General features: G+C 48.1%; 1 protein-coding gene across 2 annotated transcripts; it reads left to right on the top strand.

Moving 5' to 3' along the window:
* The first annotated feature begins 980 nt into the window (after positions 1-980).
* On the top strand, positions 981-26472 carry SFXN4 (sideroflexin 4). Of its 2 annotated transcripts, XR_006208990.1 has the most exons (15): positions 981-1150; positions 2543-2608; positions 4430-4504; positions 5878-5904; positions 5991-6045; positions 8286-8311; positions 9034-9087; positions 9173-9229; positions 9362-9427; positions 10249-10321; positions 11198-11313; positions 17966-18051; positions 19663-19780; positions 24093-24829; positions 25222-26472. XR_006208990.1 is itself a non-coding variant. In XM_007084857.3 (14 exons), exons 1-14 carry the CDS (start codon positions 1112-1114, stop codon positions 24168-24170), a joined length of 936 nt encoding a protein of 311 aa, XP_007084919.1. In that variant the 5' UTR covers positions 981-1111; the 3' UTR covers positions 24171-25031. The 2 variants fall into 2 exon arrangements, 1 of the variants encoding a protein (XP_007084919.1); XM_007084857.3 differs by lacking the exon at positions 25222-26472 and having other exon boundaries at positions 24093-25031.
* Positions 26473-26515: the final 43 nt, after the last annotated feature.

Below are 26515 nucleotides of genomic sequence, written 5' to 3'. Positions count from 1 at the left end.
AGGGCAGCTGGCTGTTAAAGGCCCGAACAGCTTTTCCAACGGACCCAGTGTCATGTTAGGGCTTTTACATGTTTCGTCTCATTTGATCGGCAACAAAACCTTAAAATGGGTGCGATTACTGTCCTCTTTTTTACGGATGACTAAATAGACCCATTTATGTTGACTTCACCAATGCCATCCAACTAAATAACTTATGGTCTTCAACCCAAGACTCCTGAAGACCCCTGAACTCCCTAAACGTCCAGGAGCACACATTCTACAACCACCCCACCCACCCCAGTGCAGGGCCAGGATGTAGGGGAGGTAGCAGCAGGAGGAGGGCAGATGCATTTCTTCTCCAGAACCAGGCCCTACTTGATCTGGTATTCAAAGGAAGGAACTGAAACTGCCCCAGCACTAGAGAAAAACTTGGGAGATTGCACTTTATGCAGTGCCCTCTTCACCCGCAGGGTCAGGGCCCCACACTTAGAAGGGCCCTGGGCCTGGTTTAATGCTCAGGATGTTGACTTTTTGAAACTCCCAATCGTTTTTAAATAAGGGGTGCCACATTTTCAAATTTCACCGTGAAAATTAAGTAGCCAATCCTGACTATCCCCAACGCCCTTCCAAAAGGTTGGCACACCGGTCATCTGGGTAAGATTCAGGTTCTTCTCAGTAGGTACTGTGATGGGGGGGAGGGGTCCATAGGTGACCCCTCCAACCTGGAAGCGGTCCAGCTACCCTAAAGGGAGAATAAGGTTGGGAAGACTTGGTCTGCAGGAGGATGGGCAGGTGCACGGGGACCAGGGCGGGATGGAGGCGTGGAATCTGGACGCTGGAGCGTGGTGACAGCGAGCATCGGGAGTTCGGGGACCCGGCAGCGGGAATACCGGGCGCACCGGGTTCCCGCCACTGGCGCGCGGCGACAAAGAGCAGCGGGCGAGCCAGGAACCCGGCAGCGGGAACAGGGGACGCGCGCGCGCCTGGGCGGGGCACGCCGCCCGGCTCCTCCTCCGCGCCTGGCGGGGTGGCGGCGGCCTCCCTCCACTACATAGGTCCCAGGAAGAGGAGCAGGAGGAGGAGGAAACGCGGGGGCCGGGCGGCTCCCTGGGTGCAGCGGCGCGGCCCCCGCATGGAGCCCAACGTGCGCTTCTGGATCACCGAACGCCAAGTACGGCCCGGGCCCGGCGCGGCTGGGGGCGGGGAGGCCCTGGGCCGCGTGAAGTCACCGGCTGGAGTGCTGGCTGGCCCGGGTGACCTTGGGTAGGCCACGTGGTCGCACCACCCGCCTTCCCACCTCAGACCCCGGGAGGGGACGAAGGGGAAACCCAAGCGTGCGGGAGGCCGACAGCCAGGGCTGTTACCGCGTGTCACCGCTACCCCAGGCCTGGCTAGCGAGGGTCGTCACAAGGTCACCCCACCCATCGCCCTGAAGAGTCAGGCCCCGCCTCGCAGGGGTCTGCCCTCCGCTGCCTGAGCTGTTGCTGAGCACCAGCTTGGAAAGGAACAGGTGCATCCGGGAGCCACCCCCGCCCCTCCTAACCTCCGTAGGCTCAGCCACTCGGATGGCACAGGGGCTGTCGGCAGCGGTAGACAGGGAGTAGCGCGGGCCCCGCCTCCAGGCGGTGACTGGGCGGCGCTGCCCAATAGAAATACGATGGGAGCCGTAGAGGTCATTAAAATTTTTCTAGTAGCCACATTCAAAAGGGTAAAAAGGAACAACAGAAATTAATTTTAACAGTCTATTGTATTTAGCCCAACAAATGTAAAATATTAACGTTTCAACACGTAATCAATGTAAAAATTATTAATGAGATATCTACAGCCCTTTTTTACATCTTTGAAGTCTGGTGTCTGTTTTACACATACAGCGTATCTCAGTTTGGCCTGGCCACATTTCAGGGGCTCCAGAGCCACACGGGGCTAATTGGACCATACAATTCTAGGGTGTTCTCTTTCAGCCTTACCTAAAGGAGGGCCTAGCCTGGTTTTGAGTGGGGAAGTTGAAAGGGGACCGGGAACTCCAGCTTTCCAGGCAGAGCCAGGACCGGAAGCCAAAACCATTGCAGAGGTGGTGTGTGTTGTGGGGGAGGGGAAGGGGAAGGTTTTGGAAGCCAACCACACTTCCTCTGTCCACATGTGAACTGAGCTGCCTTTATTGATGCCTGGCTGGGGTGTCGGGTTCTTTATGACTCAAGTTAAGTCTTAGAACAATGATAAGAGGGTAAAGAAGAAGCTTCTGAGAACTTTCTAGGTAGTTGGTTCCAGGTCATTTGTGCGATGTGAACATAGATAGGCCCGTTTGACCCCAGAGTCTGAGCTTTTGATCCTCGAGAGTAATTTGATATTAGAGTAGTTACGAGCACAGGCTGCTGGGTTTGGTCCCGGCTGGGTTTTCTTGGGTACGTTCGTGAGCTTTACCTCACCTGTAACATGGGGATGTTGCAGGAGCTGCAGTTAGAAGCCCTTTAGGGTCTCCAACATTATGTTCACCGTTATTATTACCATACATCTTTTCTTTTCTGCCACCACTAACCTCTCTGGTGCTCTTCTCCCTCTCCAGTCTTTTATTCAGAGATTCGTTCAGTGGACAGAGTTATTGGATCCTACAAATTTGGTCGTTTCAATTGTGAGTATTTCCTTGTTTTCTGAGATAACGCATTTCACATCTTATTCTGAAACGGGAAGACCGTGTGTCCCTGTTGAAAAGCAGTGGAAACAGAATCCATATATATTATCACGTTTTCATTCCTTCAGAATGAGCTTGTTAGATTGGAAGGTGGGTAAGCAAATGCTGACAGGTAATACCAAGCTCTGGGCCAGGTGCTGGTGGTTCAAAAGGGGTCAAAACAGTCATCCCTGGTCATGGAGGACAGACTGGCAGAGGTGGTCACAGACCTTGGCCTCGGGTTCTAAGGGAGGCGGAAGGCCAGAGGGAGGAGGCATCCAGGAAAGGTCAGACAGAAGGGACTGTAAGCAAAGCCCAGGGGAGAGAGCGGGTAGTCCGGTCAGTGCGTTGGGGAACCAGGCAGTTCCTGAAGGGCCTTGTGTGTCACTCAGATGAGAGGGGTTTGCATTTAGCCTGCAGGGCGAGGTGGTGAGGTTTGTGGTTCAGAGGGTCTCTGGTCCCATGTGGCGAAGGATCAGAGGGACCAGACTGTAGATGAGGTGAGCTGTTCAGGGAATGGCTCAGCTATCTGAGTGAAAGACCAGGGTTTGAACCATGTGTTGCTGAGGGCAGAAGAGGAGATGCCCTGTCACCAGCAATATCCCTCAGGGCCAGAGGCACAGGGACACTCCCATCCTTGTGTTCAAGTTGTTCCAGGCAGCCTTGTTTATTTATTTTTATTTTTATGTTTTTTTTAATGTTTATTTATTTTTGAGGGAGAGAGGGAGACAGAGTGTGAGCCGCGGAGGGGCAGAGAGAGAGGGAGACACAGAATCCAAAGCAGGCTCCAGGCTCCGTGCTGTCAGCACAGACCCGACCTGGGGCTCATGAGATCATGGCCTGAGCCGGAGTCGGATGCTCAACCAACTGAGCCGCCTGGGTGCCCCACAGTCTAGTTTATAATAGAGAAAAATAACCTGAATGCCCATCAGTAGGGAAATAGGAAAATATAATGTATATTCATACAGTGGAATACTAATAGAAGTTGAAAATGATGATCTAGTTTGCGATGTATAGTATTAACGTGGAAACACGTGTATGATGTTACATGGAAAGCATCTACAATGTTAAGTGGAAAAAGCAAGACGCATAAAGTACAACATTTATGCAGATGACAATATAAACCAAAACTACATCTTTGTTTACAGATACATGTATTCTTATTTGTAGAAGTATAAGAAAATGGACTGGAATTTCATACCTTGAACTCATAATACTTTCTCTCTGATAGAATAGGGAGACAGGAGACTGCGGGTGATGGCTTTTTGGGGAAAAAGAAAAAAAAAAAGAAAAATTGGAAGCAAATATAACCGAATGTTTTATAGCTGTTAATTCTGTGGAAGGGGATTGGGAGTATGTACTCATTCTTTGTATTTTCTGTATTTAATTCTTTTTTTTTTTTTTTTTCTCAAATTAAGAAGAAATGAAGAGAGGAAGTAAGCCTGAATGGATCAGATGTGGGGGTGAGAGAGAGGAGAGATCTTCAGGTTTCTCTCAAAGCCAGGCAGATGGTGGTGGCTCTCACGGAGACAGCTGACATCAGAGAATGAGAGGGAGGTGGCAGCACCCGTGGCTTGAGCTGCTGGAGCTGTCTGGGAAGCTGGGAGCTCTGGATCTGAGTGCCACACGGGACTGTCCTCATGGAAACTCTCAGGGAGTAGAGAACCTCATCAGCGTGTTGCACTGAAATCAGATGTGAAGGAGCATGTGATTCCTAAATCTGAGGATATAGCTAAACAATATTGAGATCATTGCTTGATTTTTTTTTCTCTCTGATTATAGGAAAAAATAGAAAAATCAAGGCAACTATTGTTAACAAATGAAGATGCGTTCACACATGACTTGGAGGACCGAAGGGTATGTCTCCCGTGCCTGGTTCAGGGTTGGATGTGGTTGCCTTCAGGAGATTCTGCTTTGCATGGTCTCAGATCAGGTGGAGTCTTGTCATAGTGAACACTGTCCAGGGGATCTGCTTTTTAGAACTGGATTAGTTTTTTTTTTTTTGTTTGTTTATTTATTTTTGATAGAGACAGAGCACAAGTGGGGGAGAGGCAGAGAGAAGGAGACACAGAATCTGAAGCAAGCTCCAGGTTCCGAGCTGTCAGCACATAGCCCGACATGGGGCTCGAACCCACAAACCGCGAGATCATGACCTGAGCCAAAGTCGGACGCCTAACCGACTGAGCCACCCAGGAGCCCCATGGATTAGTTTCTTTTAAATGTAGTGAGGATTCATTCTCTTAAACCAGATTACTAGCAGAAGGAGCTAGTATTAAGGAGAAAAAAGCATAGGGTTCCTCCTGTGCTTAGATATTAGTGGGGATCCTCTGTGGCCGATCCCTGGAGCCCCATGGGAAACTCCAGAATTCAGGCAGGCCTCTGAAGTCAGAATCTATTTCCCATTAGAGGCAGTGGTCCAGGTCAGGATTACACTCCTGCCCAAAGAGTTAATTAAACCAAGCATTTGTTATCTACCTTGTGGTGGATGGGGCTTTCCAGAGCCTACAGACATCAGTCCTGTGAGGCAGCCTGTGGAAAGCTCACATATTTAGTTTGGGGTGTGTGTGTGTGTGTGTGTTTATGAACTTGATAGGGCCTCTGGGCTCACAGCCTGGCTCAGATGCAGGTGCCTTGGCTAATGGCATGGTACATCACCTTGCCTGCTCTTCTCTGAACCAGGGGCAGGCTAGATTCAGGTACTCACCTGAAGAGTAAGTTAGGTGTTGGCCTTGAGTCCTCTCCAAGGTAGGAGATTTAGGACTTTTTAATGTTCTGGCTGTTTTCTTTCTGTGGATCATCTTATTGCTTATTGTTAGTTCATTTGTTTGTTTGATACATTTGATTAATTTTTTTAAAATTTTTTAAACATTTATTTATATTTGAGAGAGAGAGAGTGAGAGGGGGGAGGAACAAAGAGAGAGGAAGATACAGAATCTGAAGCAGGCTCCATGGTCTGAGATGTCAGCACAGAGCCTGATCGGGGCTCGAACTCATGAACCGCGAGATCATGACTTGAGCCGACGTTGGATGCTTAACCGACTGAGCCACCCAGGCGTCCTTGACTGATTTATTTTGATTTATTCTGTCCATGTGGCATTGAACAGTTCTGGCCTTCACTCTCTAAAAGGTGGAGTAAAGGCGGCACCAGAAATGAGACTGGAGAGATTTTTTTTTTCCTTTTTTGCTGCCAATTCACCTTTAAAAGCTTTGCTTGTTTTTTCTCTTTTTAGGTACAAGAAGCTTGGAAGAGAAGTCTTGTAAGTTTCAGCCCCTTGCTAATTTTTAGCCTGCTACCATAACAAAACCAAACATCAGACTGACCCTTGTGTTTGCTCTTGTGAAGTCAACAGTGCATCCTGACAACAGCAAACTGATCCCCGTTCCTTTTCGGCCTGCAGGTGAGCAGATTCCAATTTTCACAAGCGGGTTGAGAAAACATGGCTTGTAACAGTTAAAAAACTCTGTCTAGAAGGATTTCTGACAGTGAGTCTGGAAACAGCTTAAAAGGGATGTTTGAAGGGTCTAGGTGTTGATAGTGGAGAAGAGCAGGTTTGGGGCCCAGAGCTGCATCCAGTGCTGTGGAAAGATCTGGAAGGTTGGGGGTGAGGGCACAGGCCTGGGTCTGAAACCTACTTTGCTCTGTTATCTGCTAAGAAACACGGCCGATCATTTCATCGATGATGGTTCTAGAACTGGTAACTCATAAGTGTTTTGGATTCCATGTAGTATCCTCTCTCTCATATCTTAATTACAATGAGGGGAATAAAACCTATGATCATACAGGGCCCTTTTAACTATAAATTCTCTTATAAACAAAAAGCTGGAAACACCATAATATCCAACAATTCAGACTATAGTTAAATAATTCATTAAAATGAATGAGGTAAATCCCATGTGCTAATGTAGAAGAATGGATCTCCAGGAACTAGTATTAAAGGGGAAAAAGGCACAATATGAAACAGTGTATAGTGATCCTGTTTGTATGAATAAGTGTTGTGAGCATGAGAGAGCACCAGAGAGTGTGGGAGTTTCCATCTAGTAGAGGAAAAACACTTGTCTCTCCTTTTAATGCCTCGCCTCTGACACCGGATACATGGGCTTTTCCCACACCCTTCAATTCTGTGACACCAGCCAGGTGTCTTATAGGTTTTTGAGTTTTTAATTTTTTTTTTTTTTACATTTATTTATTTTTGAGAGACAGAGAGACAGAGCACAAGTCAGGGAGGGGCGGAGAGAGAAGGAGACACAGAATCCGAAGCAGGCCCCAGGCTCCGAGCCATCAGCAAAGAGCCCGACGCGGGGCTCAAACTCACAAACCGTGAGATCATGACCTGAGCTAACTGACTGAACCACCCAGGTGCCCCTGGTTTTGGGTTTTTTTTTAATGTTTATTTATTTTTGAGAGAGAGAAAGAGAACTAGCAAGGAAGGGGGAGAGAGAGAGAGAGAGAGAGAGAGAGAGAGAGAGAGAATCCCAAGCAGGCTCTGTGCTGTCAGTGCAGAGCCTGACATGGGGCTCAAACTCATGAACTGTGAGATCATGACTTGAGCCAAAATCAAGAGTCAGACGCAGCCACCTAGGTGCCCCTGTCCTACAGTTTTAAGTCAGTCCTGACTGTCGACCTGGGGACAGCGACAGACCCCACAGGTTAAGGGCTCAGGCCCACCAGACCACCCCAACTTCAGAGGCCAATTGAAAGTCCAGGTTCTCTGTGCTTCTGACGAACCTGCTATAAATTGGAGGTCCTCACACCCTCCCCCCCCAGCCCCCCCAACTCCTGGGGCTTGAAATTGCTAGACTGGCTCACAGAGCTCAGGAAGACCATTTACTTACTAGGTTCACCGTTTGTTATTAAAGGATACAGCTCGGGAACAGATGGAAGTGATGCACAGAGTGGGCTGGGGAAGAAAGAGCTTCCACACCTTCCCCAGGCCTCTGCTCTGCCAGCACCTGCTTGTCCTCAGCAACTGAAACACTGTAAAAAGCAGGCTTTATCACTACGGTTGACTAGATCGTTGGCCCTTGTGACTAGCCCCGCCTCCAGCCCCTTTCCCCTCCCTGGAGGTGGAGGTAGGGGGTGGGGCCGAAAGGTCCAATCCAACCCCCTCATGCGTTGGCTGGTTCCCCTGGCAACCAGCCCCTCCTTAGGGGCTTTCCAAAAGTCACCTCATTAACACAAACTCAGGTGAGCTGGACCGGGGTTCTTAGGAGTACAAAAGACACTCATTTCTCCTTCACTGCTGTTCTCATTGAGGAAATCCCAAGGGCATTAGGGTCTCTGTGCTCGGAACAGGGACGAAGAGCAAATACGGATTTCTTATTATAAATGACTGCATCACAGATGTACTAAGTTCGTGCAGAAGGACAAACAGGTGCGGGTTCACAGCGCTTGCTCTGAGTTGGAGGGACTGGGAAGGCCCGGGGGGCGGGGGCACCTCTCTAGGTCTTTCCTTGCTGTGCTGATTGAAATGCTTGCCATATGCATATAGTTATTATTAGGAAAAAATGAAACAATGAAGACTGTCCTTTGGCGTCTGTGCCTTCAGGGCGCTGGAGAGGAGGTTCTCGGGTGGGTGCGCCCCCCCCCCCCGCCTGCCTCGGGGGCTGCAGTCACTGACCCTCTTCTCTTCCTTGCCAGCTCTCCTACCTTTCACGGCACCCATGGTGAGTCAGCTGAGACCCCAGGTTTAGGAAGATGTCCACTCATCTCCTAACCTCAGCGGTTTGTGTCCTCCAGCTCTGGAGCCCTGTCCCACCACCCCCTGCCTCTGACCCTTGGCTGCTCTTCTTGTATTTTCACCCTGCCCCCCACACTTAATCCAGTCGGGCATCTGGGCCTCTTGAAGGTCCCTGTGTCACAAGGTAGTCCTTTCTCTGGATGCCTACTGTGCTCAGAGCGCTACAAGGCGGATGAAGTGCTCCCTGCTGCAAGCACACAGGACTGTCCGTGACCTTCTCTCCCTTAACCCTCCACCCCACCCCTGCCCAGTACAGGCCCTCTCCTGGGACCTGGGATTGCCCCCCCACCCCCACCCCAGAGAGGTTGTACCACCGTCACTCTCACGGGGTGCTTTTTCACAAAGTGACAGCATTCCTCCGTCACTTCTCCCACACCCGTCCTGTGTGTGCGCCCACTGCCAAGTGCAGACTTCTCAGCTGCCCCGCCCTGCTGCATCGCAGGTCTTTGAGGCAGGGACCCGTGTGAGAGTCCCGGGTGTCCTCAGTGCCCTGTAGGCGTCACTTGCCCTGTAGCCTTCTGCATCTGCACCTTCGCCTCCTTGTCCCAGGTCCTGGGGGGCCAGTCCTGCATCTCCCCTGGGAAGTCCTTTGCCCGGCAGCTCCCCCTCCCCCAGAACACTTAAAACTTTGCTTTATTTTCTTAAAAGATCTTTTTGTCGATGCTGTCGGTGAAAAGTCTGAAGTCCCTGATTTTACCTCAGGTAACGACTGTTTCTATTTCATGATGACTGAATTCTGTTGTGCTCGAAACCAGTGTGTGATCCGTTTGCCTCCGTCTTTGTGCAGGTTTCCTTCTACACCTACACTACGGCATTCAACATTGTCAACGGAAACGCAAGTTATGTGAGTATTATGAGGCCCAGGGGATATGCAATTCTCTGTTATTTCTTTTGGAGTTTTGTTTGTTTGTTTTAATTATCCTTCCAGGGTAAAACTGTGGTATTTGCTAAGTATGTACTTTTGTTTTTTCCTTAGAATCGTCGCCCACATGAGAGTCTATTACTAGGGACAGGAGTAATTGCTTCTTCATCCTTTTTTGGAGTGGGTATTTTAAAAATCTGTCAAATCTTATTTATTCCTCAGGACAAAACAAAATATTCTGAATTAAAATTCATGTTTCAACTCAAACTATTTTTTTAATCTTTGTTTTTTAATTCAAATTTTTTTTTTTTTTTTTTTTTTTTTTTTTTTTTTTTTTTTTTTTAAGAGAGAGAGTGCGTGCGTGAGCAGGGTAGGGGCAGAGAGAGAGGGAGAGAGAATCCCAAGCAGGTTCCATGCTCAACACAGAGCCTGACATGGGGCTCAATCCCACGGCCCTGGGATCGTGACCTGAGCCGAAATCGAGAGTCAGACGCGCAACTGACTGAGCCACCCAGCCACCCCCTCAATTCAAACAACTTAGAAAGTATGACTAAGAGATAAGAAAGGAAATGGTCACCTGTAATCCTGTCACCCCCCCCCCCAAATAAGCATATGAGCATCCCAAGTTTCTAGGCATATACTCAGTACTCTTACCTTTTTAAAAAATGTATTTAGGCTAGATAAACACGTACAAATCGTATATTGCTTTGGATGTCAGGGCACCGTGATGGTTAAAAACGCAGACATTAGAGTCAGATAAGCCTGGGTTGGCATCCTGGCTCAAATTCTTAGTGGCTCAGTGACTCTGGACAAGTTATATAACCTCCTCCGCTGATAATCGGGAGAACACCTCAGCGTTGCAAGAATTAAAAAATACACGGAGAGCATTTGCAAAGGCCTGACCTGTGCCAGGAACTAGGTCGATGCTAACTCTTGCTATTGAGTATGTTCAGCTGATTTTTCGGACCTAGGCAATAATGATTTTTCTCTTGTTTTTCTAGTTACTCCCTCATTTGCTCCAGATGCGGCTGAATAACATGTTATTGAAAAAAGCCCTTCCCATCATCATTCTGAGTAAGCAGGAAGCATGCAGTCTCTGTGGTCTCTGAGCTTTCCTTCATCTTTGGGGACAGCCAGGTCCCTTGGCCACATTGTGACTGATGACAGCTGCTATTTGTAGCTTTCCGGGGCCCCCGGGGCCAAACTAGGTCCTTGGTTTGAGAGGTGACACTTGCTCTGTAGATATGCTCTTCATTGTCAGAGGATGAACACAATTACATTTGCAAGACTGTGCAAGCCCTGTGCATGTATCATTTCACTTAATCCTGACAAAAATGTATGGGTAGCAATATCGGTAGTCCGTTTACGGAAGCAGAGGCTGAGGCAGGGGAACATTAACTGTCCTAGGGTCACACAGGGAATAGGTGGCAGTAGGGGGGATTCCAGCCTGGCGGACAGACTCTAGTGGGAGCAACAGAGATGTTAACCGTTTCAAGTTTGCCAGCCTGCAGATTCACTAATTCGCACTCCATGTTTGACTCTGGAAATCATAATAGCGGTTTGAAGTGTTGGCAGAATGATGTGGGCGGTGACATTTGGGAGAACGTCATAGAAACCTGATCAGACCAGCTAAAGCAAAGAAGGGGGGTGTATTTGCAGGACCCCGGGGTTTCTCCTGGAATCCTCCCGGGGAGCTGGGCTGGACTTTCAGAGGTGCTGAAACCTGGTGCCGGGTCCTGGTCAGGGAAGGACCAACCGACTGGGAAGCCAACAGTTCTGATCCAGCTCCACAGCCCCAGGACAGAGCTCGGTTGGCCAGCTCCCGCCAGGTGACCGCCTGAGGGCGGAGGAAGCACAGCCATCAGAGGAAGAGGCGTGACATCAGAAAAGGTGTTCCTTCACTGGGCCAAACTCACCCCCTGTTGTGCATTTTCTTCTCTACATCCACAGCCCACATCAGTGCCATGAATGTTGTTGCCGCCCGAAGCCTTGAGCCCATTCGAGGGATTGAAGTCATGGACAAGGAAGGCAACGTCATGGGCTATTCCAGAAGAGCCGGGACAAAGGTAAGGGGACGCAGTGGAGCCTTAGCTGGCTTGCCTCTTGGGTAGAGCATTGAGTTTTCTGTTTGAGAGCTGTACCCAAGTCATGTCTCCCTTCCGTCTTTCCTTATCCTGTTTTCCCTCTTGTAGACAGAGCGGTTTTCCATTTTGCACTGTGATGTTTGAAATGATGTTTCCATTTTACGCCACTAATATGCAATTAGTCTGGGTTCTCCAGAGAAACAAAACCAGTCGTATGTATGCATGTGTGTATTTATTTTAAGTAATTGGCTGATTCAATCGTAGGGCCCATAGGTTGCTCAAGTGTAGGCCAGGTCGGCAGGTTAGAAACTCAGGAGCCGCTGAGGCAAAATTTCTTCTCCGGGAAAACCTTCTTGATTTTGCTCTCAAGGCTTCCCAACTGATTAAACAAGGCCCATTCACACCGTGGAAGGTAATCTTTGCTTAAAGTTAACTGATTATAGATGTTAACCACATTTACAAAATAGCCCCACGGTAGCACGTCAGTGTTTGGTTTAAGTACCAGGTCCCATCGCCTAGCCAGGTTGACACATGAGACTGACCGCCGCAGACGGGCTTCCACCAAATGCTAGGCTGCTCTCTGAGGGTGAGATTTTATTTTTCCAGCTCAGCATCCACACACACACCCGCCCAAGGCTGCTCTGCACTTGTGGAAGTCAGTGACTCCCTGTCTGGATTTGAGAGCAGTGTTCGCGGTCCCCCTCACAGCAGATTTTCTTATAGTCTTCGTCTTTCCGGACCAGTCTGCTGGCAAGGCTGGGCTGAGAAAAACCGTGCTCTGACCAGAACTCTTCAAAAAGGCTTCGGTTTTTAAAATTTTGTTGTGGGGCGCCTGGGTGGCGCAGTCGGTTAAGCGTCCGACTTCAGCCAGGTCACGATCTCGCGGTCCGTGAGTTCGAGCCCCGCGTCGGGCTCTGGGCTGATGGCTCGGAGCCTGGAGCCTGTTTCCGGTTCTGTGTCTCCCTCTCTCTCTGCCCCTTCCCCGTTCATGCTCTGTCTCTCTCTGTCCCAAAAATAAATAAAAAACGTTGAAAAAAAAATTAAAAAAAAAAAAAAAGAATTTTCTATAACAAATATATATTAAAATAAATAAATAAATAAATAAAATAAAATTTTGTTGTAAATATTTTTTTAAGTTTATTTATTTATTTTGAGAGAGACAGCGCATGCCAGAGGGACAGAGAGAGAAGAAGAAGAAGAAGAAGAAGAAGAAGAGAGAGAGAGAGAGAGAGAGAGAGAGAGAGAGAATCCCAAGCAGGTTCCACGCTGTCGGCACAGAGCCCCACATGGGGCTCAATCTCACGAACCTCGAGATCACGACCTGAGCTGAAATCAAGAGTCAGACACTTAGCCAACTGAGCTACCCAGGCGCCCCTCCAAGGCCTCAATTTTTAATAAGTTTTATTTTTAAATAGTTGAATTCTTTTGCTCAATTCAGCACCCTGGCTTCTGTGTGCATTCAGGTTGAAGAAACTGGACTGGCCTATGGTGGTCTCATTTGGGGTTTGAACTTTTTGTAAAATTACTTTTTCAGCAGGTGAGGTTTTTTTGTTTTTTTTTGTTTTTGTTTTTTCTCTGTGGAATGCCATTAGCTAAAGCATCATAGCATGAGGCAATTGTGTGCAAATGGCCTGAACAGCAGCATAGAACAGCCCAATAAGAAGTGAAGGGAATAATAGCTTCTCATGGTGTCAGTGTTCAAGGGGACTCCTGTCAGGACACCCTCTGCCCTATGTATCAGCAGAAGAGGAGGTCAGAAAAGATGACTGATGGGGCGCCTGGGTGGCTCAGTCAGTTAAGCGTGTGACTTCGGCTCAGGTCATGATCTCACAGCTTGTGAGTTCGAGCCCCACGTTGGGCTCTGTGCTGACAGCTCGGAGCCTGGAGCCTGCTTCGGATTCTGCGTCTCCCTCTCTCTCTCTGCCCCTCCCCCACTCACACTCTGTCTCTCGCTCTCTCAAAAAATAAATAAACGTTACAAAAAATTAAAAAAAAAGAAAAGAAAAGATGGCTGCTCGTTCAGTTGGTAAATATAGCGTTGTTTGGCTCACAAACATCTTGCTGTAAACCCTGTCCGTGATTCACAAAGCTGAATTACAAACCATTAGCTACATGCCTGCCACCAGATTCCTGCCAGAACGTCTAGTAGCGTGTCTGAAAAATAGGAGCCACCTTTTCTTTCTTTTTTAATTTTTTTAAATTTTTTTTAACTTCATTTTTTATTTTTTTAAATTTACATCCAAATTAGTTAGCATATAGTGAAGCAATGATTTCAGGAGTAGATTCCTTAATGCCCCTGACCCATTTAGCCCATCCCCCCTCCCACAACCCCTCCAGAAACCCTCAGTTTGTTCTCCGTGTTTATGAGTCTCTTCTGTTTTGTCCCCCTCCCTGTTTTTATATTATTTTTGTTTCCCTTCCCTTATGTTCATCTGTTTTGTCTTTTAAAGTCCTCATATGTGTGAAGTCATATGATTTTTGTCTTTCTCTGACTGACTAATTTCACTTAGCATAATACCTTCCAGTTCCATCCACATAGTTGCAAATGGCAACATTTCATTCTTTTTGATTGCCAAGTAATACTCCATTGTGTGTGTGTGTGTATATATATATGTATATATATATACACACACACACATACATATATATATGTATGTGTATATATATGTACATATACACATATGTATATGTGTATATATATATACACACATATATATGTATGTGTATATATATGTACATATACACATATGTATATATGTGTATATATATATATACACACATATATATGTATGTGTATATATATATATATATATATATATATATATATATATACCACATTTTCTTTATCCATTCATCCATCGATGGACATTTGGGCTCTTTCAATACTTTGGCTATTGTTGATAGTGCTGCTATTAACATGGGGGTGCATGTGTCCCTTTGAAACAGCACACCTGTATCCCTTGGATAAATGTCTAGTAGTGCAATTGCTGGGTCGTAGGGCAGTTCTAGTTTTAGTTTTTTGAGGAACCTCCATACTGTTGTCCAGAGTGGCTGCACCAGCTTGCATTCCCACCAGCAACGCAAAAGAGATCCTCTTTCTCTGCATCCTCGCCAACATCTGTTGTTGCCTGAGTTGTTAATATTAGCCATTCTGACAGGTGTAAGGTGGTATCTCGTTGTGGTTTTGATTTGTATTCCCCTGATGATGAGTGATGTTGAGCATGTTTTCATGTGTCAGTTGGCCATCTGGATGTCTTCTTTGGAGGAGTGTCTATTCATGTCTTTTGCCCATTTCTTCACTGGATTATTTGTTTTTTGGGTGTTGAGTTTGATAAGTTCTTTGTAGATTTTGGATACTAACCCTTTATCTGATATGTCATTTGCGAATATCTTCTCCCATTCTATTGGTTGCCTTTTAGTTTTGCTGATGTTTCCTTCGCTGTGCAGAAGATATTTATTCTGATGAGGTCCCAGTAGTTCATTTTTGCTTTTGTTTCCCTTGCCTCCGGAGATGTGTTGAGTTGAGCTGAATTACAAACCATTAGCTACATGCCTGCCACCAGATTCCTGCTAGAACGTTTAGTAGCGTGTCTGAAAAATAGGAGCCACCTTTTCTTTCTTTTTAAATTTTTTTTAATGTTTATTTTTGAGAGAGAGAGAGACAGACAGAGTGTGAACAGGGGAGGGGCAGAGAGAGAGGGAGACACAGAATCCGAAGCAGGCTCAGGCTCCCAGCTGTCAGCACAGAGCCTGACGTGGGGCTCAAACCCATGAACCGTGAGATCATGACCTGAGCTGAAGTTGGACGCTTAACCGACAGCCACTCAGGCACCCCGGTAGTGGCCACCTTTCTAAATGAATTACAGGTAACAAGGGGACAAGTGGTTGCCTGAAACACCTCGTTTTCGAAACAAAGGTTTTGTGCCTAAGAACCACCCTAACGAGACATTTTTAATAGCTTTATTGAGATGTAATTTATATACTATAAAATTCACCTGTGGCGCAAGTATAGTTGGATGAATTTTAGTAAATTTAACCAGTTATGCGGCTATCATCTCAGTCCAAATCTAGAACATTTTCATCCTAAAAATCTCCCTTGTGCCCATTGAGCCACTCCCTTCTCCCACCCCCGGCCCCAGAGAAACACTGATCTGCTTTTTGTCCTCATAGTTTTGCCTTTCAGAAATTTCATGTAAGTGACTTGTACAAGTGTTTTTTTGTGTCTGACTTCTTTCACTTTTGAGGTTCATCCGCCTGTACCAGGCGCCGAAAGGTTGTTGCTTTTCATTGCTAAGCACCATTGCATTGTATGGATGTGCCTTCCAGGTTTTGTGTATCCATTCCCCGGGCAACGGATATTTGGATTATGTCCAGTTTGGGGCTGTTATGCAGAACGCTGCTCTGAACTTCCGCGCAAGTCTTTATGTGGATGGCCATCTGTCTGCATCTGTCTTCAGCTCCCTTTACCTGTAGGGTGCTAGGGCTGCTGTGAATCATTTGCACAGCTGAAGAGAAGAATGAGAGCAGGTGTATTTATTTTTAAGAGCCAGAGTGAGCAAGACTGGGGGAGAGGGGCGGAGAGGTAGAGGGAGAGAGAGAATCCCAAGCAGGGTCCATTCAGTGCAGAGCCTATCATGGGGCTCGATCTCACGACGCTGGGATCAGGACCCCAGCTGAAATCAAGAGTCAGATGCCCAACCGACTGAGCCCCCCAGGTACCCCATGAGCAGGTGTTTAATCTGTGAGTTGCTCCTTGGCTCCTCGTGCCCTCCAGCTGCTGTGTGAGCACAGCCACACCCTTGGCCTTAGGATCCCTTCCCTCCGGGAGCCAGGAGCTCTCAGCCTCCCAGGGGAGGCAGCCTCAGGCCCTGCTAGCTGTCAGGACGTCTAGTCCATCTGTCCAGGAGGAGCTTCGTTTTTGCATGAAGGCCAATTTAGGGTAAAAGATTTGATGGTCTGCTTGAAAAAAAAAAAAAAAGAAAGAAAGAAAAAACGTTTATTGGTGCACCTGGGTGGCTCAGTCAGTTGAGCATCTGAGGCTTGATTTTTGGCTCAGGTCATGATCCCAGAGTCGTGGGATTGTGCCCGCATCAGACTCTGAGCTAAGCATGGAGCCTGCTTAAGATTCTCTCTTGCTCCCGCTCTCTCTCTCTCACTTTCTCTCCCCTGCTCTCCCTCTCTCCTCTGCCCCTCTCCTGCCCCCTTGTGCATGCATGCACGCTTTCTCTTTCTCATTCTCTCTAAAATAATAATAATAATAAAAAGAATAGTGTCTGCAACTGTGCATAAGGATAAGCATTCTTCCAACATTTCCCTGTCACCAAAAGGTTTATTTTCTGTGGCTAAAATTTCAGAAACTACGCAACCAGCAATATCTGATTGTAACAGGGCACCTTTGATCAGATTTCAGGGGCCAGTCGGCGTTGTTTTCCCTTGACGGGCCTTGGAAGGCACTCCGCTGCGAAGTGTAACACGTCTCCCAGTGCCCCCCAATATAGGTGTCTGCTTTGCAGTGTCCTCCCCTCACACACAAGTGGAGAGAGGCCGGCCTCGCCCCACTGATGTGGAAACACACCACACTCGGCAGCCGCTTTTCTCTCCCTGAAGTTGAGCAGTTTTATTTTATATTCCTGAAAGTTTAAGTGCCACCCTCCTCGGCCCCCTCTGTCCCTGTGGGGGAAAGGCGTTCTCTGCAGAGGAGTCGGATGAGCTGAGCATCATCTGATGTGGGAAGCAGAGAGCGGGGCTGGCGGGCATGGGAGGGGAACCCAGAAGGCAGGCTGTAGGCACGTCCTGGGAAGCCAGCTGTGGAAGAGATGGGGTTGGAAGGGGACAGTGGCCTCATGCCTGTTCATCTTGTGCAGAGCAGTGCTGTCCGTGGAGTCATGCCTTACCCGGGGCTGGGGTTCTGAAGTTAACATGTGAGTGTCATCTATAGTCAGAATTTCCCCGGAAAGTCTCTTACGTTGCCCTTGAGTACACATGACTTTGTGCATATATAACCCATACAGTAAATAACATGTTTAAATGTTGGATGTATAATGTATATTATAGAAAAGATGACAAAATGTTATCAACCGTACAACTTACTTGTGCAAAGTAAGATTTTGTAGCACCCCTCATTACACAAGCAAAAGGTGGGTGCATGCAGGTGGATCCGTGCATGGCACGTGTGGGTGTGATGCCACGCCAGTGCCCTCTGAGCTGGACTTCTGGAAGGTTCCTCCACTCAAAGGGGTAGGAATAGCTGGGCTGCTGCTCGGGATCAGGAGGCCTGTGGCAGCGTCCTGGATTGAAAGGAAATCATGCAGCAGTCCTCGGGGGGCACTTCCAGCATTTCCACCAAGGGGCCTGCCCTTTGGTTCTAGGTGACGATGTTTCTATAAGCTGCCTTCGCTTTGTACTTTGGGTGGTTGGCAGACCAATGGAGACCATTGTGGAGTCAGCGGAGGCAAATCCCGTCCCCAGTTGCTCCTGCACCCGCCCCCGCGGTCCTCCAGCTGCACGCACGTGGGGCTGCCTCCACCTCTCTCCACCTGCATTATTTTTCTAAGTGAGAAAAGAGAAGTGCTGAAGAATATCCGGAAATGGCCTCATGCCATGTGTTAAGGTGCTTCCTTTCCATTTCTACTAGGCCGTTAAAGATACGGCGACGTCCAGGATCGTGCTGTTTGGGACCTCCGCTTTTATCCCTGAAGTCTTCTCCCACTTTTTCATAAGGTAAGAGGCAGGTAGGAATAGACGTTTGACACTCAAAATCCTTACAAAACTTGTCAAACACCGAGCCTGGTGGGAGGGATGGGAAGAAGTTTCTTTGGTCACCTTCCTGCTACATTCTGTTCATCACAGTTAGGACAGCAGGATTCACTTGGGGCACGCATGGAAATCCAGATTTGCCTGTTCCTTAAACGTGGAATCTCACCCAGACCCTGTTCTCAGCTCGCTGTGTGTTCCTGGGCGTGTCCCAGCACCTGCTGAGGCACAGCCCCTCAGGTCTCGAATGCTGAGTTGAGGTGATTGGCAGGTTCTCCCAGCTCTGATGTGTTGTGAGTGTGGCTCAAGCCTGCCTTCCCCCTTCATTCAAGCATGTGTTAAATTAGCCTAAGTGGCCTAGATTCAGCAGACCACCATCCCTTTTGAGAAGCAAGAAATGGCCGGTTGGGAGGAAGTCCTGGGGACCTGCCAGTGACAAGCCCAACACGCAGTAGCTTAGGCCGGAAGGCAGATGTGTTGGTTTAGATACTGGGTGCGGGCAGAGAGCGTAGCCCAGGGCAGCTGAGCAGACGCCCCACCGCAGGGACGGTCCTATCTTCACGGTGTCAGCTTCCCTCTGTCCTGCCACACGCTGGCTTCTTCATGGTGATGAGGGACGTGACTGCCAACACCTCCCAGCTGCTATCCTCAAAGAGTCCGGAGGAGGGATAGAAATGTGGCAGAGACAGGGAATGTCTTCCACTCGGTTCACAAACTCCCAGAGGAGGACTCAGTTGGCCCAGATGGGGTCACCGGAACCCATCCCCTCTATCCAGCGTGGTGAGTTAGAAAGCCTTCGTTAGGACCACATAAGGAGTGTTTTCTAGAAGTAGCAGCATGCCGCTTAGAGCCAAGGGTTACTTCCCATGGGCCACCGGCTGGATGGCTGTAGAGACTAATGCTGGCCGGGTTCTTCATGGACCAGTCTGGCTGGGTCAGAGCTGGGCTTCCTCCGAAAGCTGGCACCCTCCGGTCTATCCCTTGAAGCCCACCTAGTGACAAGAGCGGCCTGGGGAGAAGGGATGGCGTTCATTTCCCAGTGGGCCCTCACAGCTGTGATAGTGTCCAACCTGGAGTGACCTCGGTGGCTCTTTTGACTCAGCCCTTTTATTCTGCGTGTGAATGAACCCGGGCTCAGGAAGGGAAGGGGTCTTGCCCAAGACCCTGCAGTCTGTCAGTGGCAGCCGGACCCAGGCCCCTGGATCTCTGGCTCCCAGGCTGGGTCAGAAGGTCACATGCATGTCAGCAGAGCCCAGCATCTAGAATCTGGCCTCTCACTTTGGAGGTGTGGGATTTTGGACAAGTGACTTAACTGGTCGGTGGCTGTGTCCTTGTTTGTGTGAAAGGGGGTGATGATAACACAAACTTCAAAGGGTTGTTGGGGATCAAATGGGCAAATGCCTGGGAAGTGCTGAACCCCAGGCCTGACGCCCAGCGAGCGCTCCGTCAGTGCAGCTGTTGGTATCGCTTGTTTGCTGGTGAGTGGGGACCAAGGCGTGGGCCCGGCCAGCTGCACGTAAGACCATTAGAGCAGAGGGCCAACCTCTGAAGAAAGCCCAGTAACCTTGTCTCTTACAGGACCCAGTTTTTCCGGCAATATCCGTGGTCATTATGGACCTTCAAGCTGTCCTGTACTGTCTTAGTAATGGGACTGATGGTGCCAGTTTCTTTTAGTATGTACCCACAAATTGAACGGGTAAGTGCCCCCTATTCAAATTTCTCTCAAAACAAAAACAAAACAAACAAAAAAAAAAACAAGCCTTTTTCTTCTCCTCGTTGTAAGAGAAAGAGAATTGTAAGAAATCTGCGAAGTTTACAGAAGTATAAGAATAACATTATTTAATCCCGTCCCGCAGATCACTTGTGCAATTCTGGATTCTATTTTTCTTAGTGATATACCAGAAGCATTTTTCTGGGATATTTAAAAAACCTTTGAGATTTTTTAGATACCCCATAACGTTCCATAGTGATGCCTCATCCAATGGGACTTTCTGCAGCGATGGAAATGTTTGATACGTATGCTAATACAACCACCTCTAACCACATATAGCTGTTGAGCACCTACAATGTGGCTAATGTGACTGAGGAACAGAATTTTTTTTTGAATTATTTTTTTAAATGTTTACTTATTGCTGAGAGAGAGAGAGACAGAGTGTGAGCAGGGAAGGGGCAGAGAGAGAGGGAGACACAGAATCTGAAGCAGGCTCGGGGCTCTGAGCTGTCAGCACAGAGCCCGACGTGGGGCTCGAACTCACGGACTATGAGATCATGACCTGAGCCAAACTAAGCCACCCAGGCTCCTCTAATTTCATTTTTTTTAAATTTTTTTTAACGTTTATTTATTTATTTTTTTTTTAATTTTTTTTTTTTTTAACGTTTATTTATTTTTGAGACAGAGAGAGACAGAGCGTGAACAGGGGAGGGGCAGAGAGAGAGGGAGACACAGAATCCGAAACAGGCTCCAGGCTCTGAGCGGTCAGCACAGAGCCCGACGCGGGGCTCGAACTCACGGACCGCGAGATCATGACCTGAGCCGAAGTCAGGCTTAACCGACTGAGACACTCAGGTGCCCCTGAATTTTTTATTTAATGTATTTTAAGTACTCACATGCAGCTAGCGGTTTCTGTATTAGACGATGCAGTTCTATAGACGAGGATATAATTATAATCGATGATGAGTCAGACTACCTGGGTTCAAATTCCCAGCTCCTCCATGACCTCGGTCAATTTGCTTAAATTCCGTGAGATTCAGTTTCCATATCCGTTACAGAGAATTAAAGATAGTATCTCCGCAAAAGGCTGTTGCTGCTGTCAGGGACATTGTTGATGTCACAGCTTTTGGCGATTCCTGGCGTTTCTTAGCTGAAAATTTCAAATGTTTGTTTCTGTCACCGAAGTTAAAAATCAGTGATGTCTTCAAAAGCATTTAAATTTATGGAATGAGCTTGTTCAAAACCCAAATCTAGGTTCATAACATCATTAATTCAGGTAACTTTGCCATCACCTAACGTAGAAACTTTAAATTCTCTTAGTTGCTATACTCGCTAAATATTGCTAAATATTTATTTATTAAGATAAAATGTTAGAATATATTTTTAATCCTTACAGGCCCACCTAGACCATGGCTTATTATAATAAGATTGTAATAAAAGTGAACCCTTTTGCAAATAATTACTTCTGGTCGCACTGGCACTCAGAGTGAAGGAGGAAATTCCCCTGTGGGCTATTCAGCTATGGAGAGGCGGGGCCAATGGGGGAAGGACCTTACCAGCCCCTCATGGTGATAGAACTTTATACGGAGGCAATGAGGGAGACGTTTCCAGGGGGGAGTGGCTTAGTCAGGTTGTATTTTAGAAATATCACTCTTTGGATGTCACAGTGTAGATGGGGGCAGTCCTGGAGGCTAGGAGGACAGCTGGGGGGCTGTAGACACATTCTGGCTGGAGGTGATGGGGGGCTCAGAGTAGCTCTATGGTAGTAGGTTAGAGAGAAATATTGAATTGGGCGAGTTAGAATTTGTGAGCATTCAGATTGGGGGTGAAAGTAAAGAGAAAAGGATCCAAGGGGATACCCAGATTTCTGGTTTAGGTGTGATGCCAATAACCGGGACAGAGGGAAGGGAGGGCTCTGTATTAACTAGGATTACGTTTTGGGGCACCTGGGTAGCTCAGTTGGTTGAGTGTCTGACTCTTGGTTTCAGCGCAGGTCATGATCTCACGTTTCTTGAGTTCAGCCCCGCAACAGGCTCCACACGGACATGCAAAGCCTGCTTGGGATTCTCTCTCTCCCTCTCTCTGCTCCTTCCCTGCTCATGCTGTCTCAAAATAAATAAACTTAAAAAAAATTTTAAAAATAAATTAGAATTACATTCGGTTGTAAATGAGATAAAAAATAACAACAACCTGAACAAGGTAGAAGTTGTTTCTCACTCACATAAAATGTGTCATGAGCACGCTGGGAAGGCGCACACATGAGTTGTGTTTTTCCACAGTACCTTTTCCAATAAAGCACCAGTTTTATCCAGTCACAAAGCAAAGGGAATCACGATCATAAAAGCAGGTTCAGGGTTCCAAACTGGGTGACATTTCACCATGTGATTAAACTTGGCTTCTTACACAGCGCATGGAACAGAACATAAGTCACACAACAAACAAGGTAACGGAAAGGTGCAGAAGTTGGCGAAGCCAACGTGAAGTCAGTCTGTGGGTGTGCAGTTGAGATAAGGCCGTGGTCCAGTCGGGTCAGCTCTCGGCACTTACCGCTTATTATGGTCAAGCCGTGAAGGATCTCAGTCATGTTCGAGATCAATCGGGTAGTGCCTTTGGCGGCAGCTGCTTTTTAAGTGGTCATAGAGGGGTCACATCAGAAGAGTCTGATGGTTTGCCGCAAAACTCGTCCCTTTATGAAGAGCCCCTGCAGACCTCCTCTGGTTCGGCTTGTTGCCAGTGCTGGGGTATCAGCTGATGCCGGTCCCGGCGATAATCTCGGAGCTGCAGTACCTCTGACTACTTGTGTCATTGCTTGACACAGGCCCCTGCTTGACATCAGAGGCTCCATTTTGCTTTCTACTGTGAGGTGACCAGCCCAATAAGGCAGCGATGCGCCATAAAGTCCTCAGGGATCTTAATTCCTTCCAGGCCAGCATGACACCATTCCTAGGGTTTGGCCCCATCTTCAGGGTACCAGATGGTACCTTTCTCATTCCACTTGGCCCCGTGCCACTTTCACTTCATCACATTGGCCGTTACTTAGTCATGTGGTCAAGCCTCACCGCAAGGGAAGCTGGGAAATGAGGTCTTTATTTTGGATCTATTTAAAATTCTGCTGCTGTGGAAGAACAGATGGGACAGATGGCAGGAAGGGTAATGTGTCACATATGGAAACAACTGTTACCTGCTAGGAAGTAAGTATGACCAAAAGGCTATGGGGAGATTAGGGAAAGAAGAGAATTGCCGGCTGATCCAGGAAGGCTGCCTGGAAGAAGTAGGCTTTGGACGTGGATGGATTTCAACAGGCAGAGATGGGGGAGTGAAGAGGGCATTCCAAGTCGGGGTATAGGAGAGCTGAGGAGTCCAATGTAGCTGGGCACAAGTCACTGAGTGTGACTGGCAACATGCTTGGGGCCAGATAGCAGGGCCTGTGTGGCCAGGCCCAGGAGGCAGGCTCTACTCTGAAGGCAACCAGTGGGTCATGCAAGGCTTGAAGGGGCAGGGCTCTCAGAGGCCAGAATAGAGGCAGGAAATGGAATCCATTTCCCCTCCTGAGCCTCTCCCCGCCAACAGCCAAGCAAGTCTTGGCATTTGCTAGACCTTGAAAGAACCTTGTTTGTCCAAGGTGGGCACAGAGGTGGCTGAATGGTGGTCCCCAGCCAGTGGGGTCCCCAAGCCCTGCCTCCTTGTCTGGCCCCCACCCAGGACCAAGACATCTTCTCAGACGTACCACGGGCTGCAGCAACCTTCAGGTCTGGAAACTCAGTGACCTTGACAGGGAAACTTGTCCCCTGCAAAACTCCTTTTCCACTAAGCTAGTACTTCTGCCACCTCGTGAGACTAAGAACCGTGACTGGGGATTAGGGGGATTGTTGTTAACTTTGGTGGGTGTGATGACAGCAGAGTAGTTGCATAACAAAGTCATTGTCCTTTGGAATTTCATAGGGAAGCATTTGTAGGTAAAATGACAGATCTGAGAATTGCCTTCAAATACTCCAGAAAATACCCCAAATTGGGATTGGGAGATGCCGGATGAAAGGAGATTGGCAGGTTGTTACTAATGCTGAGTGATGAGTAGATGAGGGCCCATTGTATTCTTTCTGTGTGTGTTTATATTTGAAATTCTCCATAACAAAGTGTTCAAGAAGTTCTGCTTTTTTGTTGTTGTCGATCAGACATCACTGAAAAAGTTGGACCGGAAAATAGATGCTTTCTGTAATATATACATATATTTTTTTGCCTTGGCTCTTAAGGCAAGAAAAGTTAATATAAATATTAAGAATTTAACTTTGTTTTTCAGATACAGTGCAATAAGCTTGAAAAGGAAATTCAGTCCGCAACAGAAGAAACGGAACTCTTCTATAACAGAGGGGTATAGGGATGAGTTTTTGGTGAATTTGTTCTGTTCCTGCTTGAACACCTTCCTCTCTGCTCGAGGTGCCCGTTCCGAGGACTCTGCCAGGGGTCTGGAACCCGAGGTGTCTGTGCCCCCAGGATGGCTTACAATTGCACAGGCCAGCGCCCTTTCCAGGCAGGCGCCTGGGGTTTCAAGCCTGGATGAAAGGGGAAACAAGAGGCTGTCCTGTCTGGTCCACCCCCATGGGGTTGCTGAGGGGACGGGTGATAGAAGATTCGATTCTCTAGGTGTTTGTTCATCGGCCTCTGAAGGGATACTGTGAAATTACTAATAAACTTATTAAAAGTTGAGTATTTGGAAAAATAAAGGAAAAGGCTCTCCCGTGCCCAGGGCCCAGGCATTAAATTGGTGGCCCACCTCAAGGTAAGTGGGAGCCTCTGGTGAGCGCTGAAGGCCTCCACCCCCAAAGCAATCCTCTTTCCCTCCTCAGCTTACTCCCATTTTGGACGACTGAAAATCTTTGGCCCCCGGGGCCATCCGCCTCCTTTCTCCTCTCAGGCAAATGACCCTGCCTCCTCCCTCACAGTGAAAACAAGGCTGTGGACCAGCGGTGGAACCTCCTGGCATCAATTCCGCAGACCTCTTTCCACCCACGCCCAGCCTTCCCTCCTCCTCGCAAGGTCAGCTGTGGGCCGGGCTCTGGGCCCTTCCATTCTGATTTCCTCAGGGCCTTCCATGCCTGTGTAGCTTCCCTGCCTCTGGCTCCAGACTCCTCCCTCCTTCCCAGAAGCAAGGGAACTACTGGGGTCACCAGCCTCGTTAAAATAGCTAACATCCTCCCAGAGCCAAATGTTTTCAAGGATTGTCTCCCCTCACTGTGCCCACCGCCTTCCACCCTGCTAGAACTGCTCCCCACCCCGCACCCCACCCGAACGCTGACTGCCAGTCTGCTGGGTGCTCAGACTCAGCATGGGGTTTTTGCTTCTCTGAGCAGTAGGCCCCCCTCCTGCTGCCCCCGGTACCCCGCCCCCTCAGACATCCACTTGAGACCATCTTTTCCTCCCCGTCTCAGGAAATGGCACCGCCCCCGACGAAGCGGCGTCACCCAAGATCACTGGCGTCACCCTCTCTTCTCCCTCCCCTCAACCCCATTCAACAGCTGAGCCCAAAGGTGACAAGTGCCACAGCCTGCCCAGCCCATCAGCATCCCCTGCTGGCGTTACTCGAGTCTCTCTGCTGGCTCCTCCCTTCCCTGCCTCAGCCTGCTCTGATAAACACCTGCCCAAAAGCCTTAAATGGCTTCCCAGTGCATCAGGTTCAAGTCCAAATTCCTTACCAGGCAGGCAAGAGCCTTTACCTTATTCATCTCCTGCCGCCCCTTTTCTTCACTTTGGACCATACCCTGTTCCTCATATGGGCTGCAGTCTTTCCTTCCTGGACCTTCATATCAGCTGTTCCCAGCTCCAGGTTAACTCTCGCTTATGCATCGGGTCTAACTTGAACATCAATCACTCCCTCCAGGAAGCCCTCTAGGATACACAGTACTGAATTAGGTGCCCCTGCTATGTGCTCCCATAGCACTCATACTGTATCTAGCCTGGCCACACCACAGTGGGATAGCCTGTTTGCTGACCCTGAGCCCCCCCCCCCCCCAGACCGCATGCCTTGAGAGCAAGAAGTGTGTGTGGTGTGCAACAAGGGAAGCCTCAGGACACAACGCAGTGCATGGCAGAGTAGGCACCCTAACATCTGCATGCTGGAGGACGTTTCCAACACACCCTGCCCCAAATCATCAAAGAATGTATCTGAGGCTTTCAATGTTCCCTGGGCCAGAATGATGGTTATCTTCAAATTTGGTTAAAAGGGTTTCACAAAAGCCTAAACGAACAAAACTGTTTAAAAAAGCCTACCAGATGGCTCGGTATAGCCACAGGCATACATGAAACAAAATGAAAGAACAAAACACACAAAGGACCCAGGTGGAGGCTTAGCCACTAACAGATGACAGAGTAGAAATGCGAGGGCACCTTTTCAAAGGAGAAGACACAAGTGCCAGCTCTAGGAAATGGGGGATGGAGAAGGGCGAGGGCAGGGAGGGCAGGGGGTGAGCCAGGCACGGAGGCAAGGAGCTGAACGCCTTAACTTTCAAACAGGCCTTGTAATAACTTCCCAGCACATCTGCATTGACAAAAGGGTTTTATCTTTTGTTTCGAGTGGGGAGCATTACAGAAAGAGGGCACAATTCTTCATCTGCCTAAATTTCGTTGGATATCAAAATATTTTCATTTTATTTCTGCATCATAAATCTGTAATTTTAACAACTTTGATCATTAGCTGCTATAGTAATACAAAAAATGGAGATAAAG

The sequence above is a fragment of the Panthera tigris genome, chromosome D2 (assembly GCF_018350195.1).
Source record: "Panthera tigris isolate Pti1 chromosome D2, P.tigris_Pti1_mat1.1, whole genome shotgun sequence".
NCBI classification, from domain to species: domain Eukaryota; kingdom Metazoa; phylum Chordata; class Mammalia; order Carnivora; family Felidae; genus Panthera; species Panthera tigris.
This window is presented reverse-complemented; position numbering and strand designations above follow the sequence as displayed.

Bases quoted from the DNA above. Each gene is read 5' to 3' on its own strand.
- SFXN4 (XM_007084857.3), top strand. From the start codon at position 1,112: ATGGAGCCCAACGTGCGCTTCTGGATCACCGAACGCCAA. The intron at 5,905-5,990 runs GTAAGTTTCAGC...GCTCTTGTGAAG, and splicing joins AAGCTTGGAAGAGAAGTCTT to TCAACAGTGCATCCTGACAA. The intron at 9,230-9,361 runs GTGAGTATTATG...TTTTTTCCTTAG, and splicing joins TCAACGGAAACGCAAGTTAT to AATCGTCGCCCACATGAGAG.